General features: G+C 43.2%; 1 protein-coding gene across 3 annotated transcripts in view; it reads left to right on the forward strand.

The window, feature by feature from the left end:
• The first annotated feature begins 235 nt into the window (after positions 1 to 235).
• The window catches only part of pemt (phosphatidylethanolamine N-methyltransferase), a 108,862-nt gene continuing 90,268 nt past the window's right edge, over positions 236 to 18,829 (forward strand). Inside the window, exons 1-2 of one of the 3 annotated variants that reach the window (XM_041864627.1) lie at positions 236 to 484; positions 3,233 to 3,340. In XM_041864627.1, coding sequence (XP_041720561.1) covers positions 410 to 484; positions 3,233 to 3,340 — 183 coding nt within the window. In that variant the 5' untranslated portion in view covers positions 236 to 409. Of the gene's footprint in view, positions 493 to 3,232; positions 3,341 to 18,829 lie in introns of all 3 variants that reach the window. The other 2 variants (XM_041864738.1, XM_041864704.1) reach the window with 2 other exon arrangements.

The raw sequence follows: 18,829 nt of genomic DNA on the forward strand, positions 1-18,829 counted from the left end.
TGGCAGTTGGCTAGATGGCAGTAGTGAGATCCAGATAATGTTTTTAGTAATAGCAATGCGAGTTATACAGCAAAGTGTTACATTGTGTCTGTCTACAGAACAATGGGTTTCATACTAAAAGGTTGGTCATTGAAACAGTGATTCTGGTAGATATATGGCCTACCTGGTTGTGTCGCGCGGTTCTGTCTTTCGTTACTCAATGATGATGACCTTTGAACCACGTTACCCAGAAAACACCGCGCTGTCGGCTTCAGTAGGTTCGAGTTGGCTGTCGAATGTGTTCTACTACCACTAATCTTGGTTAAGATGTTGTCATACATTTGGGTCAGTTATTGTGAAATGCGTTGCTATCAGCACATATAAAGCATTCACGTTCTCAGTCAGTCGTTCTTTCTACGGTGGTGTGTGTATGAGCGGCGTTGCCGACGAGAGAAATCCCGTGCTGGATTGTTGCGGAGGGCTGAATAACGTGGATTACAGTAAGGTACACGAGTGAGTGGTTGATAAATATGGCACTCGATTGTGCGCATGACATTCAGAGAGCGTAACAATTGGGATGGTCTACTCTACAACTATCGTTGTTTTGTTGTCTCAGGTTCAAATCTTTCAAGCGTCAAGCTTTAGACAAAGAATGTATCGAAACGAATTAATTGCCACACAACCGCTATAACGTGACATCGACCATTATTATCCATGACAGCGACAATGTGCAGTGAACACTGCGCAGTGTTGCATTCCGTGAGTGTCTGTGAGATGTGACCGAGTTGGCTTCTTAACAACACAACGCAATGCATAACACTTTTAGGTAGTAGGCTACGGTGTCGCCATGGTGTAGAGTCAAGCTGCTGGAAAGAGAGTTGTGGGTCTGACAGATCACACAAATAATATTGTAGCCTACTGCTTCTGAATGCTGCTGGAGCCTGCATGGCTGGAAAGTCTCTGGGTATCACTTTGCAACCTGGACTCAGGGGTAGACGTAACATAGTAAATCGGGGACACTCAAATTAGTATGGTATATTATGTTTGGTGTGGTAGGTATTAAAGGTAATGTGATATGTTCTAAATTGCAATTCGTACAATATGGTACAAATTTGCAATACGTATGATCAAATAAAAACGTATTTGTCAAATGTGCCGAATACAACAGGTGTTAACCTTACTGTGAAATACTTACTTACAAACCCGTAACCAACAATGCAGTTCAAGAAATAGAGTTAAGAAAATATTTGTAAAAAAAAAGAAACACAATAAAATAACAATAACGAGGCTATATACAGGGGGTACCGGTACCGAGTCAATGTGCGGGGGTACAGGTTAGTCGAGGTCATTTGTACACATTGGTAGGGGTAAAGTGACTATGCATAGATAATAAACAGCGAGTAGCAGCAGCGTAGAAACAATGTAAATAGTCCAGGTGGCCATTTGATCAGCAGTCTTATGGCTTGGGGGTAGAAGCTGTTAAGGAGCCTTTTGGACCTAGACTTGGCTCTCCGGTACCATTTGCTGTGCGGTAGCAGAGAGAACAGTCTATGACTTGGGTGACTGGAGTCTTTGACACTTTTTTGGGCCTTCCTCTGACACCGCCTAGTATATAGGTCCTGGATGTCAGGAAGCTTGGCCCCAGTGATGTACTGGGCTGTATGCACTACCCTCTATGTTACGAATTCCAATTTGTTGTGGCTAATGCTAATGTTAGCTAGGTGGCTAACATTAGCTATGCTATGGGTTAGGGGTTAAGGTTAGGGTTAGGGGAAAAGTTAGCTAACATGCTAAGTAGTTGAAAAGTAGCTAAAAAGTAGTAAGTAGTTGCTAATTAGCTAAAATGCTAAAGTTGTCCGTGATGAGATTCGAACACAAAACCTTTGGGTTGCTAGACGTTCGCATTATACCCTCACCCATCCACCCCGACCAACCACCCTCCTGACGTTCGCGTTATACGCTCACCCCAACCTTCTGTCTTTTGTAACCATACCAAACGTAACATGTCATACTAATTTGAGTGTCCTGGATTTTCATTTAAGATGTTACGTCTAGCCTATGAGACCAGCCTGTACTTTAGCCAGTAAGGTCTACTTATAAACTGCCTAGAACATAGCCTACCTAGCCTCTTACATGATTAACAAAGGATACTGTCCTTCATAATACAATGGTTTCGGATCTTGTTACTGAATAACAAGTGATATCTAGACTAATGTTTTACAAACAATCAGTGGATAAGAAATATCTGATAATGGTTTGGTTATAAGCAGACCTTGAAGTGAAGTATTAGCCCACCTGCTTAGAGCATGTTGGAAATGTAGGCTACATTTATTAGTACAAATTATAGCAGGTGTTTGACAGACAGTCAAACCCAGTAACACGTGCCAGTGGGTACACATGGTAAACTGATGTACTGTAGGCTACTCAAGTCAGTATCACCAAAGAGTAGACTAGGACATGACCAGTTCAAGTGGTTTGCCGGTCTTTCTTTGCAGGCTAGGTCATTGTGTGTGGGTGTCAAAAGCTCTTCTCAAAATGAAACATAAAGCTTTTGCCTTGTGGTAATGGAACTCTAAACGTTACTGAACCATGGTCCCTCTCCTCCCCCAGTCCAAGCCCATTTCAAAGACATATCTAAAAGCAACAAGTATCAGGTAAAGAATGCGCTATGCCTCACAGTGTGGGGAATCTCAAACAAGCAGAGACGTGGGTTCATGTTTGAGTTGGAGGTGGACATTGTGTCACTACTGAGTCGTGCAAGGGTCTTGGGTTTGCAATAAAAAAATAACAAATATTTTATTGTCACATACACCGGATAGGTGCAGTGAAATGTGTTTTACAGGGTATAGTAGTACGGCGCCCCTGGAGCAAATTAGGGTTAAAGGCCTTGCCCAAGGGCACATCGACCCAATGCTCTAACCGCTAGGCTACCTGCCGCCCTATAAATATACTGCATAAAGCCGTGAATGATATCCAAAACGTATCACTTAAGCCATATCAGTCATATTAAAATCAGTTATCAGTCATTATTTAATACTCTGACCAAATTAAAATATCTACAGTTAATTTTCTCTTCTAGAATAGGCCTACATCTCTGTTCATATACTGAAAGAAAACCTCTCTAGGCACTCATCAGTTAAAAACTCCAAAGTTCAAAGTGAAACTGTCTTTTGAACTTTGACATATCGTCTGAACATAGAATTATAATTCTATTTCTGTGCTTCTGACATTTCTTTGTTTCTATGTCTGTCAGGTGGACATGTCAGTAATGGAGGAGATTCTGAAGCACATAGACCTCTATGACCCCAGGTTCTGTGTTGCTGTCATCGCCATCATCTTCAACCCTTTCTTCTGGAACGTGGTGAGTAATCAAAGCATAGAAGTAACATTAATAGAACAGACATTATTTCCATTCAAATTAATATTGATGAGTAATGAGTAGCCAATGCATAGAAATATAATTCATAGAACGGACCATCACATTCAAATTCATGTTTAGTGGCTGTTCTGGCGTAATTCTATTTATCAAATAACTAGAGAGCAGTGTTTCCCGACTCCGGTCCTCGAGTACCCCCAACAGTACATATTTAAAATCAAAGTTTATTGGTCGCGTATACAGTTTAACAGATATTATAGCGGGGGCAGCGAAATGCTTATGTTACTAGCTCTTTACAACTAGCTCTCTAATATGAACCATCCAAATAAATAATTCCATAGTCTCCTTTTGTCCTCACAACGGCTATTCAAATGATGGTAGTCCAAAACACTGCAGCTATTGATTATCCCAGGTGATCATAATCACGTATAGCTTATCTATAATCTATAGGCTACACGACTTGCAAGGAGATGGGTGTTTGATCCAAACAAAGAAGTATACATTTTCCATTATCCAAAATTACATTATCACATTGACAACGCTCGCTCGCTGGCTCAAGGATGTTTTTCCCTGGCTTGGAAACTACTTGCATAATTTTCTAAAATGATAAAACTGTTAGACATTTAGTCTAACGAGTTAGTAATTTGAACATGTAGGCCATAAATGTAGGCTAATAATATGATATTAGTGCCCAACAAAAAATTGGACAGCGAACATAGTATTTACTAGAGGACTGAGCATGCCCCCATTCTCATCGACGGGACTGTAGTGGAACAGGTTGAGAGCTTCAAGTTCCTTGGTGTCCACATCACCAACAAACTATCAAACACACCAAGACAGTAGTGAAGAGGGCACGACAAAGCCTATTCCCTCTCAGGAGACTGAAAAGATTTGGCATGGGTCCTCAGATCCTCAAAAAGTTATACAGCTGCACCATCGAGAGCAACCTGACTGGTTGCATCACCGCCTGGTATGGCAACTGCTCGGCCTCCAACCGCAAGGCACTACAGAGGGTAGTGCGTATGGCCCAGTACATCACTGGGGCCAAGCTTCCTGCCATCCAGGACCACTATACCAGGCGGTGTCAGAGGAAGGCCCTATAAATTGTCAAAGACTCCAGCCACCCTAGTCATAGACTGTTCTCTCTGCTACTGCACGGCAAGCGGTACCGGAGCGCCAAGTCTAGGTCCAAAATGCTTCTCAACAGCTTCTACCCCCAAGCCATAAGACTCCTGAACAGCTAATCATGGCTACCCAGACCACCCTTCCCCATCCCCCTCTTTTACGCTGCTGCTACTCTGTTTATTATTTATGCATAGTCACTTTAACTCTAGCCACATGTACATATTACCTCAATTACCTCGACTAGCCGGTGCCCCCTCACATTGACTCTGTACCGGTACCCCCTGTATATAGCCTCCCTACTGTTATTTTACATGGACTCTGTACCGGTACCCCCCTGTATATAGCCTCCCTACTGTTATTTCACATTGACTCTGTACCGGTACCCCCCTGTATATAGCCTCCCTACTGTTATTTCACATTGACTCTGTACCGGTACCCCCCTGTATATAGCCTCCCTACTGTTATTTTACTTTACTGCTGCTCTTTAGTTATTTGCTTTTATTTCTTTTACTTAACACTTTTTTCTTTTACTTTTTTCTTTTTAAAAAACAACTGAATTGTTGGTTAAGCGCTTGTAAATAAGCATTTCACTGTAATGTCTACACCTGTTGTATTCGGCGCATGTGGCAAATAAAATTTGATTTGATTTGAGTTCAGGTGGGCCTTCGCACCTCAGCAATCATTAGTCCTTTTGGAATCCTTTTGGAAGTTTTTCTTGGTAAGCCCTTCTCATAGTATTTAGTAGTTTATTAGGATCCCCATTAGCTACTACTAAAGCAGCAGCTACTCTTCCTATATAAATCGCATTTCAATAGCTGCATGCATCAATATCTATTGGAACAGGTAAATTATTTTGAGGATGATTGTTTTTGTTCGCTGGCGGTTGTGGCATCTAGCCTTGTGAAAAATATGGGTAATACATTCTTTGAACAAATAATTCCTTTTAGCCTATATTTGTCATCCTATGAAATCTATCTGATTTTATTATATTTAATCAGTAGCCTACAGGAACCTTACCTGAAGGGCAGTGTTGATTGGCAGGTTGGATCATGTCCAATGAGGTTGCAAGGTAAAAGTGGGAGGTGGGATCAGGTCCAATGAGGTTGCAGGATGGGCCCAAGCACATGAATACCACGGAGTAAAAAAAATAAAATAACATTTTTCCATGTGCACATGCTGCAGGGCTTAAGAACAATGGGCCTCATTCACCAACCGTTCTTACGAAGTAATGTGTTCTTAAACCCCACTTACGCACTTTTTACGAAGATTCTGACATTCACTAATGTTTTCTCATCTTGGATTTGTTCTTAGCTAAGAACAAAATCCACGCACACTTGAGCATTCTTACGCACATTTGAGTGATGACAGTTTGCTCCAAATAATTGGTTACTGCATTTCATTTAATTCTACATTACAATGATAGTATTTTAGTGTAATGTATTTATGATCGTTTGTTGAAAAGAAAATCATAGTATGCAAAGAAACACTAACACTGCAATTTACATCAGCAATTAAGCTGATTAAATCCTGCATTATGTGGTGATTGATCGCGCTATTTATAGGGCCAAATTGGCCCTGTATCTGCACATCAGGCGTGCTATCAAAATGGCACATCTACTGCTGCTTGACAACATTGCCGAGCGTGCTCTGAGAAGGGAACGCATCTTTGAGGCTCACGTTGATTTATTTGCAGAGACTGACGAGTACTTGATCGGACGGTTTAGACTTCCAAGACACGTTTTAATGGAGCTGTGTGATACTTTGGAGCCAGCGCTGCGAAGCCATACCCAACTGTCCAATCCCGTACCACCTCATGTGCAGGTACTCTCCACCTTGGGATTTTTAGCCACTGGGACATCTCAGCGGGAGTTAGCAGACCGGGTGGGGCATATCACAGCCATCCATCAGCCGCGCTCTCCCACGAGTTGTGGATGGAATAAATCAACTGGCCACACAATATATTTTCTTCCCCTACACAGCGCAACAGCTGCCGGCCAAGAGAGGGTTCTACTCTATTGCGGGTCTGCACAACGTAATCGGGGCAATAGACTGCACTCACGTGCGCATTAAGGCACCCTCACCAGACCCATTCCCATACCTCAACCGCAAGCAATATCACTCAATGTACAAGTCATCTGCGACTCCGACAACCATCTCTTGAACGTGGTCTCCCGCTTCCCAGGAGGTGCACATGACTCTTATATTTTGCAGAACAGTTCTGTGGGAATGCGCCTGGAACAAGGAGCTGCTGGAGACGCATGGCTCATTGGTAAGAATCGTTCAGTCACTTCAAATTCCAATTGTTGGTTTCAAAAAGTGGGTTTCTTCATTAATGACTTGTTTCATGAGGAGATCGGGGTATGCCCTTGCGCCCTGGCTAATGACGCCACTAACAAACCCTCAGACGCACCAAGAGGCCTCTTATAGCCACGCACGCACCCGCTCCACCATTGAGCGAACCATTGGTATTCTGAAGGGACGCTGGATGTGCTTGGACACAGCAGGGGGTAAGCTGCTTTACAAGCCAGAGAAGGTGAGTAGGACTAGTTGTTTTATTCAGGTTTGAAAAATGGAGAACATGTTGTAGAATAATCTAATTCCAACAATTCATTTAGTTTTTCTAGCTTTTGATCATCTTTATACCGTTTTTAGGTTTGCAGAATAATCATGGCCTGTTGTGGGTTACACGACATCGCTATGAAGCGTGGTGTTCCACTTCCACTTCAGCCACCACACCAGGATGTGCATCCTGACCCATTGCTGGGACCAGACAACCGACTTGGCGTGGAAGTCAGACAACAAATCATTTCTCGTTTTTGATTTGTTTTGTCCTTTAAATACCACGAATTAAACACATGAAATGACAGAGGTTTCAGTGCGCGTTCTTTATATTTTTAAATGTGTGTTTGTCTTTGAGTGTTTCTGATATTGTGGCCAGAGTAGAAGCGATTTCACAGAGACTTTGCGCAATCCGCTCCTGGTTATCCAAGACCGCATCGGAGATGACACGTGCAGTTTGACGGGACCTGGGGGCACGTACAGAGGCAGGCCTACTGCAGGAAGGCCGAATGGTGTCAGGTTCCTCTTCACAGAGGGGTTGCCTGGATTGGAGATCTGTAAATAACAAAAAATTATACTGAAAGTAAAACAGTCACAGTGCACTGATTTTTTTTTCTTCTTTTAGATGTTTGTTTGTTCAATATAGGCCTACTGCAGAAGGAATAGGATTTCAAACTGAATAAACTAGGAATTCAGGTGAGGACTCATTCACGGTCACATAGGCCCACATTTGATTTGACCAACTGGTGTAAAATTCCTTTCCAATGGTTTCACCGTTGCTTTCAGTTAAATTATGGCATGAAATTGCATAAATTCAGAAAGACTTGCTTACCGTCTGATTCACTGGTGGGAGATGGCCTTGGAGGATATGAAGCGGTTGATATAGGGCCCTGGTCAGTGTCCAGTTGCTCCGCTGATGGCACACCTGAGAGTGCCGTCTCACCAATAATGGCCCCGATGCGCTGGTCAATCTCAGATAACTCAGGGCCTGCATGCCCCCCTCCAGTGGTCAGCATGTCTCTTATGTTTGCCAATTGATTTTTTGGTCTCTGATTTTAAGTCAAACTATTTCTTTTTTACATCTTCAATTGAGCGACGTTGTCCAGAAACAGAGTTCACGGAATCCGTGATCTCCTTCCATGCCTCCGTTTTGTTGGTGGCTTTAAAACCACTGGAAACACTACTAAATATTATGCCTTGTTTGGCATTTACCTGTTGCAGTAGAATTTATATTTCAGAATTACTGAAGTTCCTTTTTCGTTTGGTGATCGGTGGACCACCACCGTCTGTGCGTCTTTTGGACATTCTCCAACTTTTCTTGCACACGGCCCTGAAGTGTCATGTCCTTATATGGGAATTTGCGGGGCGTTTTCTTATGCTAATTAGGAACAACTGGCACACGCTTTCAATTACGAAGACGTGGGATTCATTAATCCTAAGAACACAGGTGCGAACAATTCTGTTGTTTAAGAACGTGTCATGAATCTGACGTATACTTTTCTTAGGGAGTTTATTAAGAACAAAGTTTAGAAAATTCTTAGGTAGATATTGGTGAATGAGGCCCAATGACATACTACACATATATGACATAGTACCCAATTCTCAGGGACCCGTTTTTCCTCTTGAGCACTGATTTCAGATCTACTGACTTAAAAGTGTACATAACCTTAAATAATTCAAGATATGAAACCTCCCAATTTTTCCATCACCTCCAAAAAAAATGCTATGAAATCTCAAGATTCCCACATGTTGAATTCAGACAACACCTCTCTCCATTGTACTGAGGTGACGGCTTCATCATCCTTAACTGTAGATAATGGTTGCTGAGGTGTAGAAGTGATTATTCATAATGTGTTGGTCTTGTTTGGTATTGTGTTGTGGAAAACATAGGCTCCATCTATTAATTTAGGATCTTTGGTGTCACCGGTACTTTCCCCTTTCCCCTACTTTCCCCTTTCCCCTATTTTAGAGAGAGAAAGAAGGATAAAGAGAGAGATAGGGAGGGAGAGAGTGATTCATAGGGAATTCAGGTCACTGGGGTCCTGCGTGTTTGCCTGTGGAGTCTGGGTTGCCCTCTGACGCTCGCTAATCTATGCTATACATATGGTACTGTAGAGACGTATGTCCAAATACACACGTAAATAGAACCCCTCATGGCCCATTGACTGAATGGCCTTCCACTGCCTCACTGAATAATCTCCAGCGTTGCTTAGCAGAGAGAGACCTTTTCCATCACTTTTCTCCCCTCCGTCTTTACCTCTCCAAGTACATCTTATATTTTCCTCTGTTCCCTGCAGGTGATACAGTGGGGAGAACAAGTATTTGATACACTGCCGATTTTGCAGGTTTTCCTACTTACAAAGCATGTAGAGGTCTGTAATTTTTATCATAGGTACACTTCCACTGTGAGAGACGGAATCTAAAAAAATCCAGAAAATCACATTATATGAGTTTTAAGTAATTAATTTGCATTTTATTGCATGACATAAGTATTTGATACATCAGAAAAGCAGAACTTAATATTTGGTACAGAAACCTTTGTTTGCAATTACAGAGATCATACGTTTCCTGTAGGTCTTGACCAGGTTTGCACACACTGCAGCAGGGATTTTGGCCCACTCCTCCATACAGACCTTCTCCAGGCAATACGGACTTTCAGCTCCCTCCAAATATTTTCTATTGGGTTCAGGTCTGGAGACTGGCTAGGCCACTCCAGGACCTTGAGATGCTTCTTACGGAGCCACTCCTTAGTTGCCCTGGCTGTGTGTTTCGGGTCGTTGTCATGCTGGAAGACCCAGCCACGACCCATCTTCAATGCTCTTACTGAGGGAAGGAGGTTGTTGGCCAAGATCTCGCGATACATGGCCCCATCCATCCTCCCCTCAATACGGTGCAGTCGTCCTGTCCCCTTTGCAGAAAAGCATCCCCAAAGAATTATGTTTCCACCACCATGCTTCACGGTTGGGATGGTGTTCTTGGGGTTGTACTTATCCTTCTTCTTCCTCCAAACACGGCGAGTGGAGTTTAGACCAAAAAGCTATATTTTGTCTCATCAGACCACATGACCTTCTCCCATTCCTCCTCTGGATCATCCAGATGGTCATTGGCAAACTTCAGACGGGCCTGGACATGCGCTGGCTTGAGCAGGGGGACATTGCGTGCGCTGCAGGATTTTAATCCATGACGGCGTAGTGTGTTACTAATGGTTTTCTTTGAGACTGTGGTCCCAGCTCTCTTCAGGTCATTGACCAGGTCCTGCCGTGTAGTTCTGGGCTGATCCCTCACCTTCCTCATGATCATTGATGCCCCACGAGGTGAGATCTTGCATGGAGCCCCAGACCGAGGGTGATTGACCGTCATCTTGAACTTCTTCCATTTTCTAATAATTGCGCCAACAGTTGTTGCCTTCTCACCAAGCTGCTTGCCTATTGTCCTGTAGCCCATCCCAGCCTTGTGCAGGTCTACAATTCTATCCCTGATGTCCCTTACACAGCTCTCTGGTCTTGGCCATTGTGGAGAGGTTGGAGTCTGTTTGATTGAGTGTGTGGACAGGTGTCTTTTATACAGGTAACGAGTTCAAACAGGTGCAGTTAATACAGGTAATGAGTGGAGAACAGAAGGGGCTTCTTAAAGAAAAACTAACAGGTCTGTGAGAGCCGGAATTCTTACTGGTTGGTAGGTGATCAAATACTTATGTCATGCAATAAAATGCAAATTAATTACTTAAAAAGCATACAATGTGATGTTCTGGATTTTTGTTTTAGATTCCGTCTCTCACAGTTGAAGTGTACCTAGGATAAAAATTACAGACCTCTACATGCTTTGTAAGTAGGAAAACCTGCAAAATCGGCAGTGTATCAAATACTTGTTATCCCCACTGTAGGAAATGAGGTAGCAGGGTAAAATGCATTGCGAGTCATATTCCCCAATATATATATATATATAGCCTGGTTAAAATGTCCTAAGATTTAAGGTACAGAGACAAATAAAGAGCATGTAGTGAGTTCTATTGAGCAAGCTCCTTCTCTTTCTCGTAATGGTACATCCTGATCCGTGTATTTACATGGCTTTGGGTACAAGCTGTCTTGAGAAATCTCCATCCTTTCACCAATCCTGATTGCTATGTCATGTTATCTATCCACCATGGCCCACTGTGACACAGGCTCAGAGACAGAGGAGTCTCTCAGGGTGAGGGTGACGTTTGTGTGTGTCCACATTTTTGCGTGCATGCCTGTGTGTGTGCGAGTCTATCCAGCCAGGGAACACTTGTGCCTCTCTGTTAATCATGGGGTGGGCGGGGGCAGAAAAGCAAAGGTACAGTAACACTGTGATCCTTGTATCGTACTGCGAGACTTCTGGAGCCTTGTCGTCCTGCACGGCGGTGCTCGTTGCATAACGACTAACGAGGGTGAGCACAGAACGCTGTGTTCCCCCCTGAAACCAAGACATGGAGAGATGTTTTCTTCTGGACACCCCTTGTGTATCTCAATATACTTTACAGATGCATGAAGATGCACCAATACACATAAATAAAAACATGATATACAAGCACAGAACACACATGTAAACTCATGGGCTCACACACACTCGCTCTCTAGCGAAGTCAGGACGTACCCAACCCCACCTAGCTATCACTGATGGCTGACCTTTTTACACTGTGCAGGGTGCACCATGTGTACATACAAGGCCCTCTCCTTCCCCACCCCCTGTCCCTGCCACCAACAGCTGGGAGAATGGTCTGGCTGGTCCTCAGTTTTCTGAGCAGCGGTTGTACTATTCAGGGTTGTGATATTCTTGGCGTACCACATCAAAGCTGATGTTTTGGCTTAGCTCATCAAAGCAGCACGTTGAGCTCCTTTATCTTGTCTCTCTACCAGAGGGTTAGGGTTACTGTGAATGGAAGGTGAGACCCCCCCCAGCCGCACCGCCGTAATAGGTGTGTGTGTGTGCGTGCGTGTTTCAAAGAGTTATCACGGTTAGGCGGAGTGCCACTTATTTCTTTAAAAAACTACACTGAACAAAAATATACACACAACATGTAAAGTGTTGGTCCCATGTTTCATGAGCTGAAATAAAAGATACCAGAAATGTTCCATAAGCATAAAAAGCTTATTTCTCTCAAATTTTGTGCACAAATCTGTTTACATCCCTGTTAGTGAGCATTTCTCCTTTGCCAAGATAATCCATCCACCTGACAGGTGTGGCATATCAAGAAGCTGATTAAACAGCATGATCATTACACAGGTGCACGTTGTGCTGGGAACATTAAAAGGCCACTCTGAAATGTGCAGTTTTGTAACAGAACACAATGCCACAGATGTCTCAAGTTTTGAGGGAGCGTGCAATTGGCATGCTGACTGCAGGAATGTCCACAAGAGCTGTTGCCAGAGAATTGAATGTTAATTTCTCTACCATAAGCCGCCTCCAACGTCGTTTTAGAGAATTTGGCAGTACTTCCAACTGTCACGCCCTGGCTCTGGGGACTCTTAAATGTTGAGCCAGGGTGTGTAGTGTCTATGTTGTATTTTCTATGTTGTTGATCTAGATCGTGGTGATCTATGTTGGCCAGGGTGGTTCCCAATCAGAGGCAGCTGTTTCACGTTGTCTCTCATTGGGGACCATACTTAGGCAGCATGTTTGGCACTAGTCATTGTGGGATCTTGTTCCGTATGGTTTGTTTTGGTGTTAACCTAGGACTTCACGTATCGTTTGGTTTGTTGTTTTTGTTTGTGTGTTAAGTACGTTAATTAAATAAAATGTACGCTTACCACGCTGCGCCTTGGTCCGCTTCATCTAACGACGATCGTGACAGCCTCACAACTGCAGACCACTGCTCCCCTGCCCAGTCATGTGAAATCCATAGATTAGGGCCTAATGAATTTATTTCAGTTTACTTATTTCCTTACGTGAACCTATGATTGGGTTTTTATGTCCCTTGTCTTTTGCTTTTACCAATCTTCCGCCCTCTGTATCATGTTGCAATAGGAGAGAATAAGTTAGGAGAATGTGCCTCACACCCGATTAAAGCTGAGGTGCAGGAGATGAAGAGTAATACTGTAATGGAATAAAGTCTCCGCACACTCAGGATCAATGCACACATTTCATTTAATTAGGCTAAGCTTTCTGTCACAAGACTTTCATCAGAGCATATATTATGATGTCTTATCAATGATTTTCTGAGAGAGAGAGAGAGAGAGAGAGGGAGAGAGAACGAAGCCTGGGTCTTATTCTCTTTTGAGGGGTTTGTTCTCTTCAAAAGCTCTCCTGGTCTTGACACTGAAATCCTTTCTTAAAGAGTCATACTCCTCTCTGTCATCTTAACAGGAGAAGGATGCTGCCGGATGAAATGAGTGGATGACGCATTACTCCTTTGCTCTGTCTTCCTTTATGTTACCCTGCCTCTTTTTTTATCTGTCCTCTCTCACTTTCCTCTGACCATTCTTTTTATCCTCACTCCTCTTTTCCGCCTCTTAGTTACCATGTTTCCATCCAACTATTTTATGCGGATGAATTACCTGACTCGTGAAAAAAAGCACAACAGGCGCCATGGAAACAGCAAATTGTCAGTAAATGTTCCTAAATGTCGACAACGCAAAATAGGCTAGACGAGGGTGGATAATTATTTTGTCGATTAATGAGATTATGTGACAAATTGCGGCGGAAACGCTTTTATAAGCAAATATGAATAGAGTTGGGAGTCACGCGTTGTTGTGTTGTCCTCCTATTACGTTGGAAAGCATAAACAGTATATCAGTCTTCAGATTAAATAAATGATGATGAACCTCACAAGGTGGTGAAAGTGCACGGTGATGAGCTTGATGCTAATTTTCATATAAATATCGAGGGTATTATTCATATAGGCTAGTTGTGACGATGATCGATGCTTGGCTGCCAATTGACAAATACAAATGATCTTGTTCTTATCCATAAATCCTCATCATGTTGGCTATCCTCCAATTTATCTCTGAATTGTTGTGTGTGCCCTGCCCAGACTGGATCTGAAGTTTGCTATTTATTACAACACTTCTGTGGCCCAAAAAAAAGTGGGTATATGGCTTATACCGGCGTATACCCTCCACTACACCACTGGCCCTTTTTGTTTTACAAAATGTGCACTCTCCTACATGAGTGCGCTGGTTTTTCGGTTGCTGTCCTTTCAGAATCACAAACCTGTCACACACTGAAGGAATATACACTGCTCAAAAAAATAAAGGGAACACTTAAACAACACAATGTAACTCCAAGTCAATCACACTTCTGTGAAATCAAACTGTCCACTTAGGAAGCAACACTGATTGACAATACATTTCACAGGCTGTTGTGCAAATGGAATAGACAACAGGTGGAAATTATAGGCAATTAGCAAGACATCCCCAATAAAGGACTGGTTTTGCAGGTGGTGACCACAGACCACTTCTCAGTTCCTATGCTTCCTGGCTGATTTTTTGGTCACTTTTGAATGCTGGCGGTGCTTTCACTCTAGTGGTAGCATGAGACGGAGTCTACAACCCACACAAGTGGCTCAGGTAGTGCAGCTCATCCAGGATGGCACATCAATGCGAGCTGTGGCAAGAAGGTTTTCTGTGTCTGTCAGCGTATCGTCCAGAGCATGGAGGCGCTACCAGGAGACAGGCCAGTACATCAGGAGACGTGGAGGAGGCCGTAGGAGGGCAACAACCCAGCAGCAGGACTGCTACCTCCGCCTTTGTGCAAGGAGGAGCAGGAGGAGCACTGCCAGAGCCCTGCAAAATGACCTCCAGCAGGCCACAAATGTGCATGTGTCTGCTCAAGCGGTCAGAAACAGACTCCATGAGGGTGGTATGAGGGCCCGACGTCCACAGGTGGGGGTTGTGCTTACAGCCCAACACCGTGCAGGACGTTTGGCATTTGCCAGAGAACACCAAGATTGGCAAATTCGCCACTGGCGCCCTGTGCTCTTCACAGATGAAAGCAGGTTCACACTGAGCACGTGACAGACGTGACAGAGTCTGGAGACGCCGTGGAGAACGTTCTGCTGCCTGCAACATCCTCCAGCATGACTGGTTTGGCGGTGGGTCAGTCATGGTGTGGGGTGGCATTTCTTTGGGAGGCCGAACAGCCTTCCATGTGCTCGCCAGAGGTAGCCTGACTGCCATTAGGTACCGAGATGAGATCCTCAGACCCCTTGTGAGACCATATGCTGGTGCGGTTGGCCCTGTGTTCCTCCTAATACAAGACAATGCTAGACCTCATGTGGCTAGAGTGTGTCAGCAGTTCCTGCAAGAGGAAGGCATTGATGCTATGGACTGGCCCGCCCGTTCCCCAGACCTGAATCCAATTGAGCACATCAGGGACATCATGTCTCGCTCCATCCACCAACGCCACGTTGCACCACAGACTGTCCAGGAGTTGGCGGATGCTTTAGTCCAGGTCTGGGAGGAGATCCCTCAGGAGACCATCCGCCACCTCATCAGGAGCATGCCCAGGCGTTGTAGGAAGGTCATACAGGCACGTGGAGGCCACACACACTACTGAGCCTCATTTTGTTTTAAGGACATTACATCAAATTTGGATCAGCCTGTAGTGTGGTTTTCCACTTTAATTTTGAGGGTGACTCCAAATCCAGACCTCTATGGGTTGATCAATTTGATTTCCATTGATAATTTTTGTGTGATTTTGTTGTCAGCACATTCAACTAAGTATTTAATAAGATTATTTCATTCATTCAGATCTAGGATGTGTTATTTTAGTGTTCCCTTTATTTTTTTGAGCAGTGTAGGTTCGCCACTGTGCAAATATGTCTATAATAGATATAAAGGCTGTTAAGATCATGTTTCAAGAAAGGAGTGTATATATCTGGCCTGACGGAGCAGTTTTATGCTCTGACTGAATGGAAGCTGATAATTATTAGTTTTTTACTCCACTGGTCTCGGCTAGTCTCGGGAACAATTGATGAGCCTTCACTGTCCGACACTGGTCTCGAGTACTACAACACTGATTATGTATACCATCTAGTTAAAAGCCTCTCTCACAACACTGATTCTGTAAACCATCTAGTTAAAAGCCTCTCCCACAACACTGATTCTGTATACCATCTAGTTAAAAGCCTCTCCCACAACACTGTTTCTGTATACCATCTAGTTAAAAGCCTCTCCCATCTTCTCTCTGTTACTCGCCTGTTTCTCCAGCCCTTCCCCTCCTCTCTTCGCTCTGTCCTTCTCCCTCGATTTCTCCCAACCCTCTCTTCTCCCCACTCCGTCTTTCTCTCTGTCTCTCTCTCTCTCTCTCTCTGTCTGTCTCTCTGTCTCTCTGTCTCTTTGTCTGTCTCTCTCTCTCTCTCGCCCTCTCGCTCTGTCTCTCTCTCGCCGTCTCTCTCTCTCTCTCTGTCTCTCTCTCTCTCTGTCTCTCACTCTCGCCGTCTCTCTCTCTCGCCGTCTCTCTCTGTCCCTCTCTCTGTCTGTCTGTCTGTCTGTCATGTGTTGTATCTTAGCAACACTCTGCACAGTGGGTTGTGTTATGTTGTTTTGTGTCGCCTCGTGGCTTTGGGACAAAACAAGGAGCCTCATGGGTAATGCTGTACACAAACCTGTTTTTCCACCATATTAGCACGTTCTGTTCCGGACTCACTCCACATTTGTCACTGCTGTAATTTACTGTGACCAATATTTATTTCACAGTTCCTTTTCACATATCAAAGCAATCAGTATGGATAACATGGTGAAATAAATCATCTGTTTTTAAGGGCATTCCTTCCACACATTTGCAGAGACAGAGTATCTGCCCCAGGTTTTGCAGTTACAAGGACAACATGACACTTTTATCTGGGCTGGTTATGTAAATGCAAGCCCTTAACATGCATTATCAGTTGATTATATAACACTTTTACCTTTTAGACTCAAATGTAATATTGAAACACCAAAACAATATTGACTTTGAGTGATTTCCCCCATCAATTGGTTGATAACAATAACGCTTGGCACACTAAATGTCATGAAAGCAGTCATATTTTATAGGCATTTCTGTTTTGTAGCAACCAATGGTATTATTCTAATATTAGAGTAGAGAGTTTCGGGCTAGCAACACCAAGACCTGGTGGTCTCTGAAGTTTGCAGGCTTTTTCCAGTTCGTCTGGTCTTTTTTGTGGGTCACTCAGATCTTTTTTGCCAGTCATTCAGATCTGTTGTTGTTCAGAAACTCTTAACACAAGAAACAAAGTCAGAGAAACACTCACCATAAGGAGAGACTAAGGAAGACAAAGGGGTAGAGAAATATCGACCAACTCTAAAGGCTCAGACTGTGAGAGAACAGCCTTAGAAGTATAGAATTCTATTGAATCGGTACAGCACATGTGTCCTCACTCTCTGTGTAAGAATAACCTAAAAGCATTCTAGTGGGGCTGCGAGAAAGAGGAAAATGAAAACTCAGACAGAGAGGCTATTCAAGAGATCTTTCATATAATTTTGGAGAAAAGGGTAGAGCTTTTTTCACAAACATCTTACCTACAGTTGAAGTTGGAAGTTTACATACACCTTTGCCAAATACATTTAAACTCAATTTTTCACAATTCCTGATATTTAATCCTAGTAAAAATTCCCTGTCTTAGGTCAGTTAGGATCACCACTTTATTTTAAGAATGTGAAATATCAGAATAATAGTAGAGAGAATGATTTATTTCAGGTTTTATTTTTTTCATCACATTCCCAGTGGGTCAGAAGTTTACATACACTCAGTTAGTATTTGGTAGCATTGCCTTTAAATTATTTAACTTGGGTCAAACGTTTCGGGTAGCCTTCCACAAGCTTCCCACAGTAAGTTTGGTGAATTTTGGCCCATTCCTCCTGACAGAGCTGGTGTAACTGAGTCAGGTTTGTATGCCTCCTTGCTCGCACACGCCTTTTCAGTTCTGCCCACAAATGTTCTATAGGATTGAGGTCAGGGCTTTGTGATGGCCACTCCAATACCTTTACTTTGTTGTCCTTAAGCCATTTTGCCACAACTTTGGAAGTATGCTTGGGGTCATTGTCCATACTTTTTCTTCCAAAAACAACGATGGTCATTATGGCCAAACAGTTTATTTTTGTTTCATCAGACCAGAGGACATTTCTCCAAAAAGTACGATCTTTGTCCCAATGTGCAGTTGCAAACCTTAGTCTGGCTTTTTTATGGCAGTTTTGGAGCAGTGGCTTCTTCCTTGCTGAGCGGCCTTTCAGGTTATGTCAATATAGCACTCGTTTACTGTGGATATAGATACTTTTGTACCTGTTTCCACCAGCATCTTCACAAGGTCCTTTGATGTTGTTCTGGGATTGATTTGCACTTTTCGCACCAAAGTACATTCATCTCTAGGAGACAGAACGCATCTCCTTCCTGAGCAATATGACAGCTGCGTGGTCCCATGATGTTTATACTTGCTTACTATTGTTTGTACAGATGAACGTGGTACCTTCAGGCGTTTGGAAATTGCTCCCAAGGTTGAACCAGACTTGTGGAGGTCTACAATTTTTTTTCTGAGGTCTTGGCTGATTTTCTTTTGATTTTCCCATGATGTAAAGCAAAGAGGCACTGAGTTTGAAGGTAGGCCTTGAAATACATCCACAGGTACACCTCCAATTGACTCAAATGATGTCAATTAGCCTATCAAAAGCTTCTAAATCCATGACATCATTTTCTGGAATTTTCCAAGGTGTTTAAAGGCACAGTCAACTTAGCGTATGTATGTAAACTTCTGGAATTGTGATACAGTGAATTATAAGTGAAATAATCTGTATGTAAACATTGTTGGAAAGATTACTTGTGTCTTGCACAAAGTAG

The sequence above is a fragment of the Coregonus clupeaformis genome, chromosome 1 (genome assembly GCF_020615455.1).
Source record: "Coregonus clupeaformis isolate EN_2021a chromosome 1, ASM2061545v1, whole genome shotgun sequence".
Taxonomy (NCBI): Eukaryota; Metazoa; Chordata; class Actinopteri; order Salmoniformes; family Salmonidae; genus Coregonus; species Coregonus clupeaformis.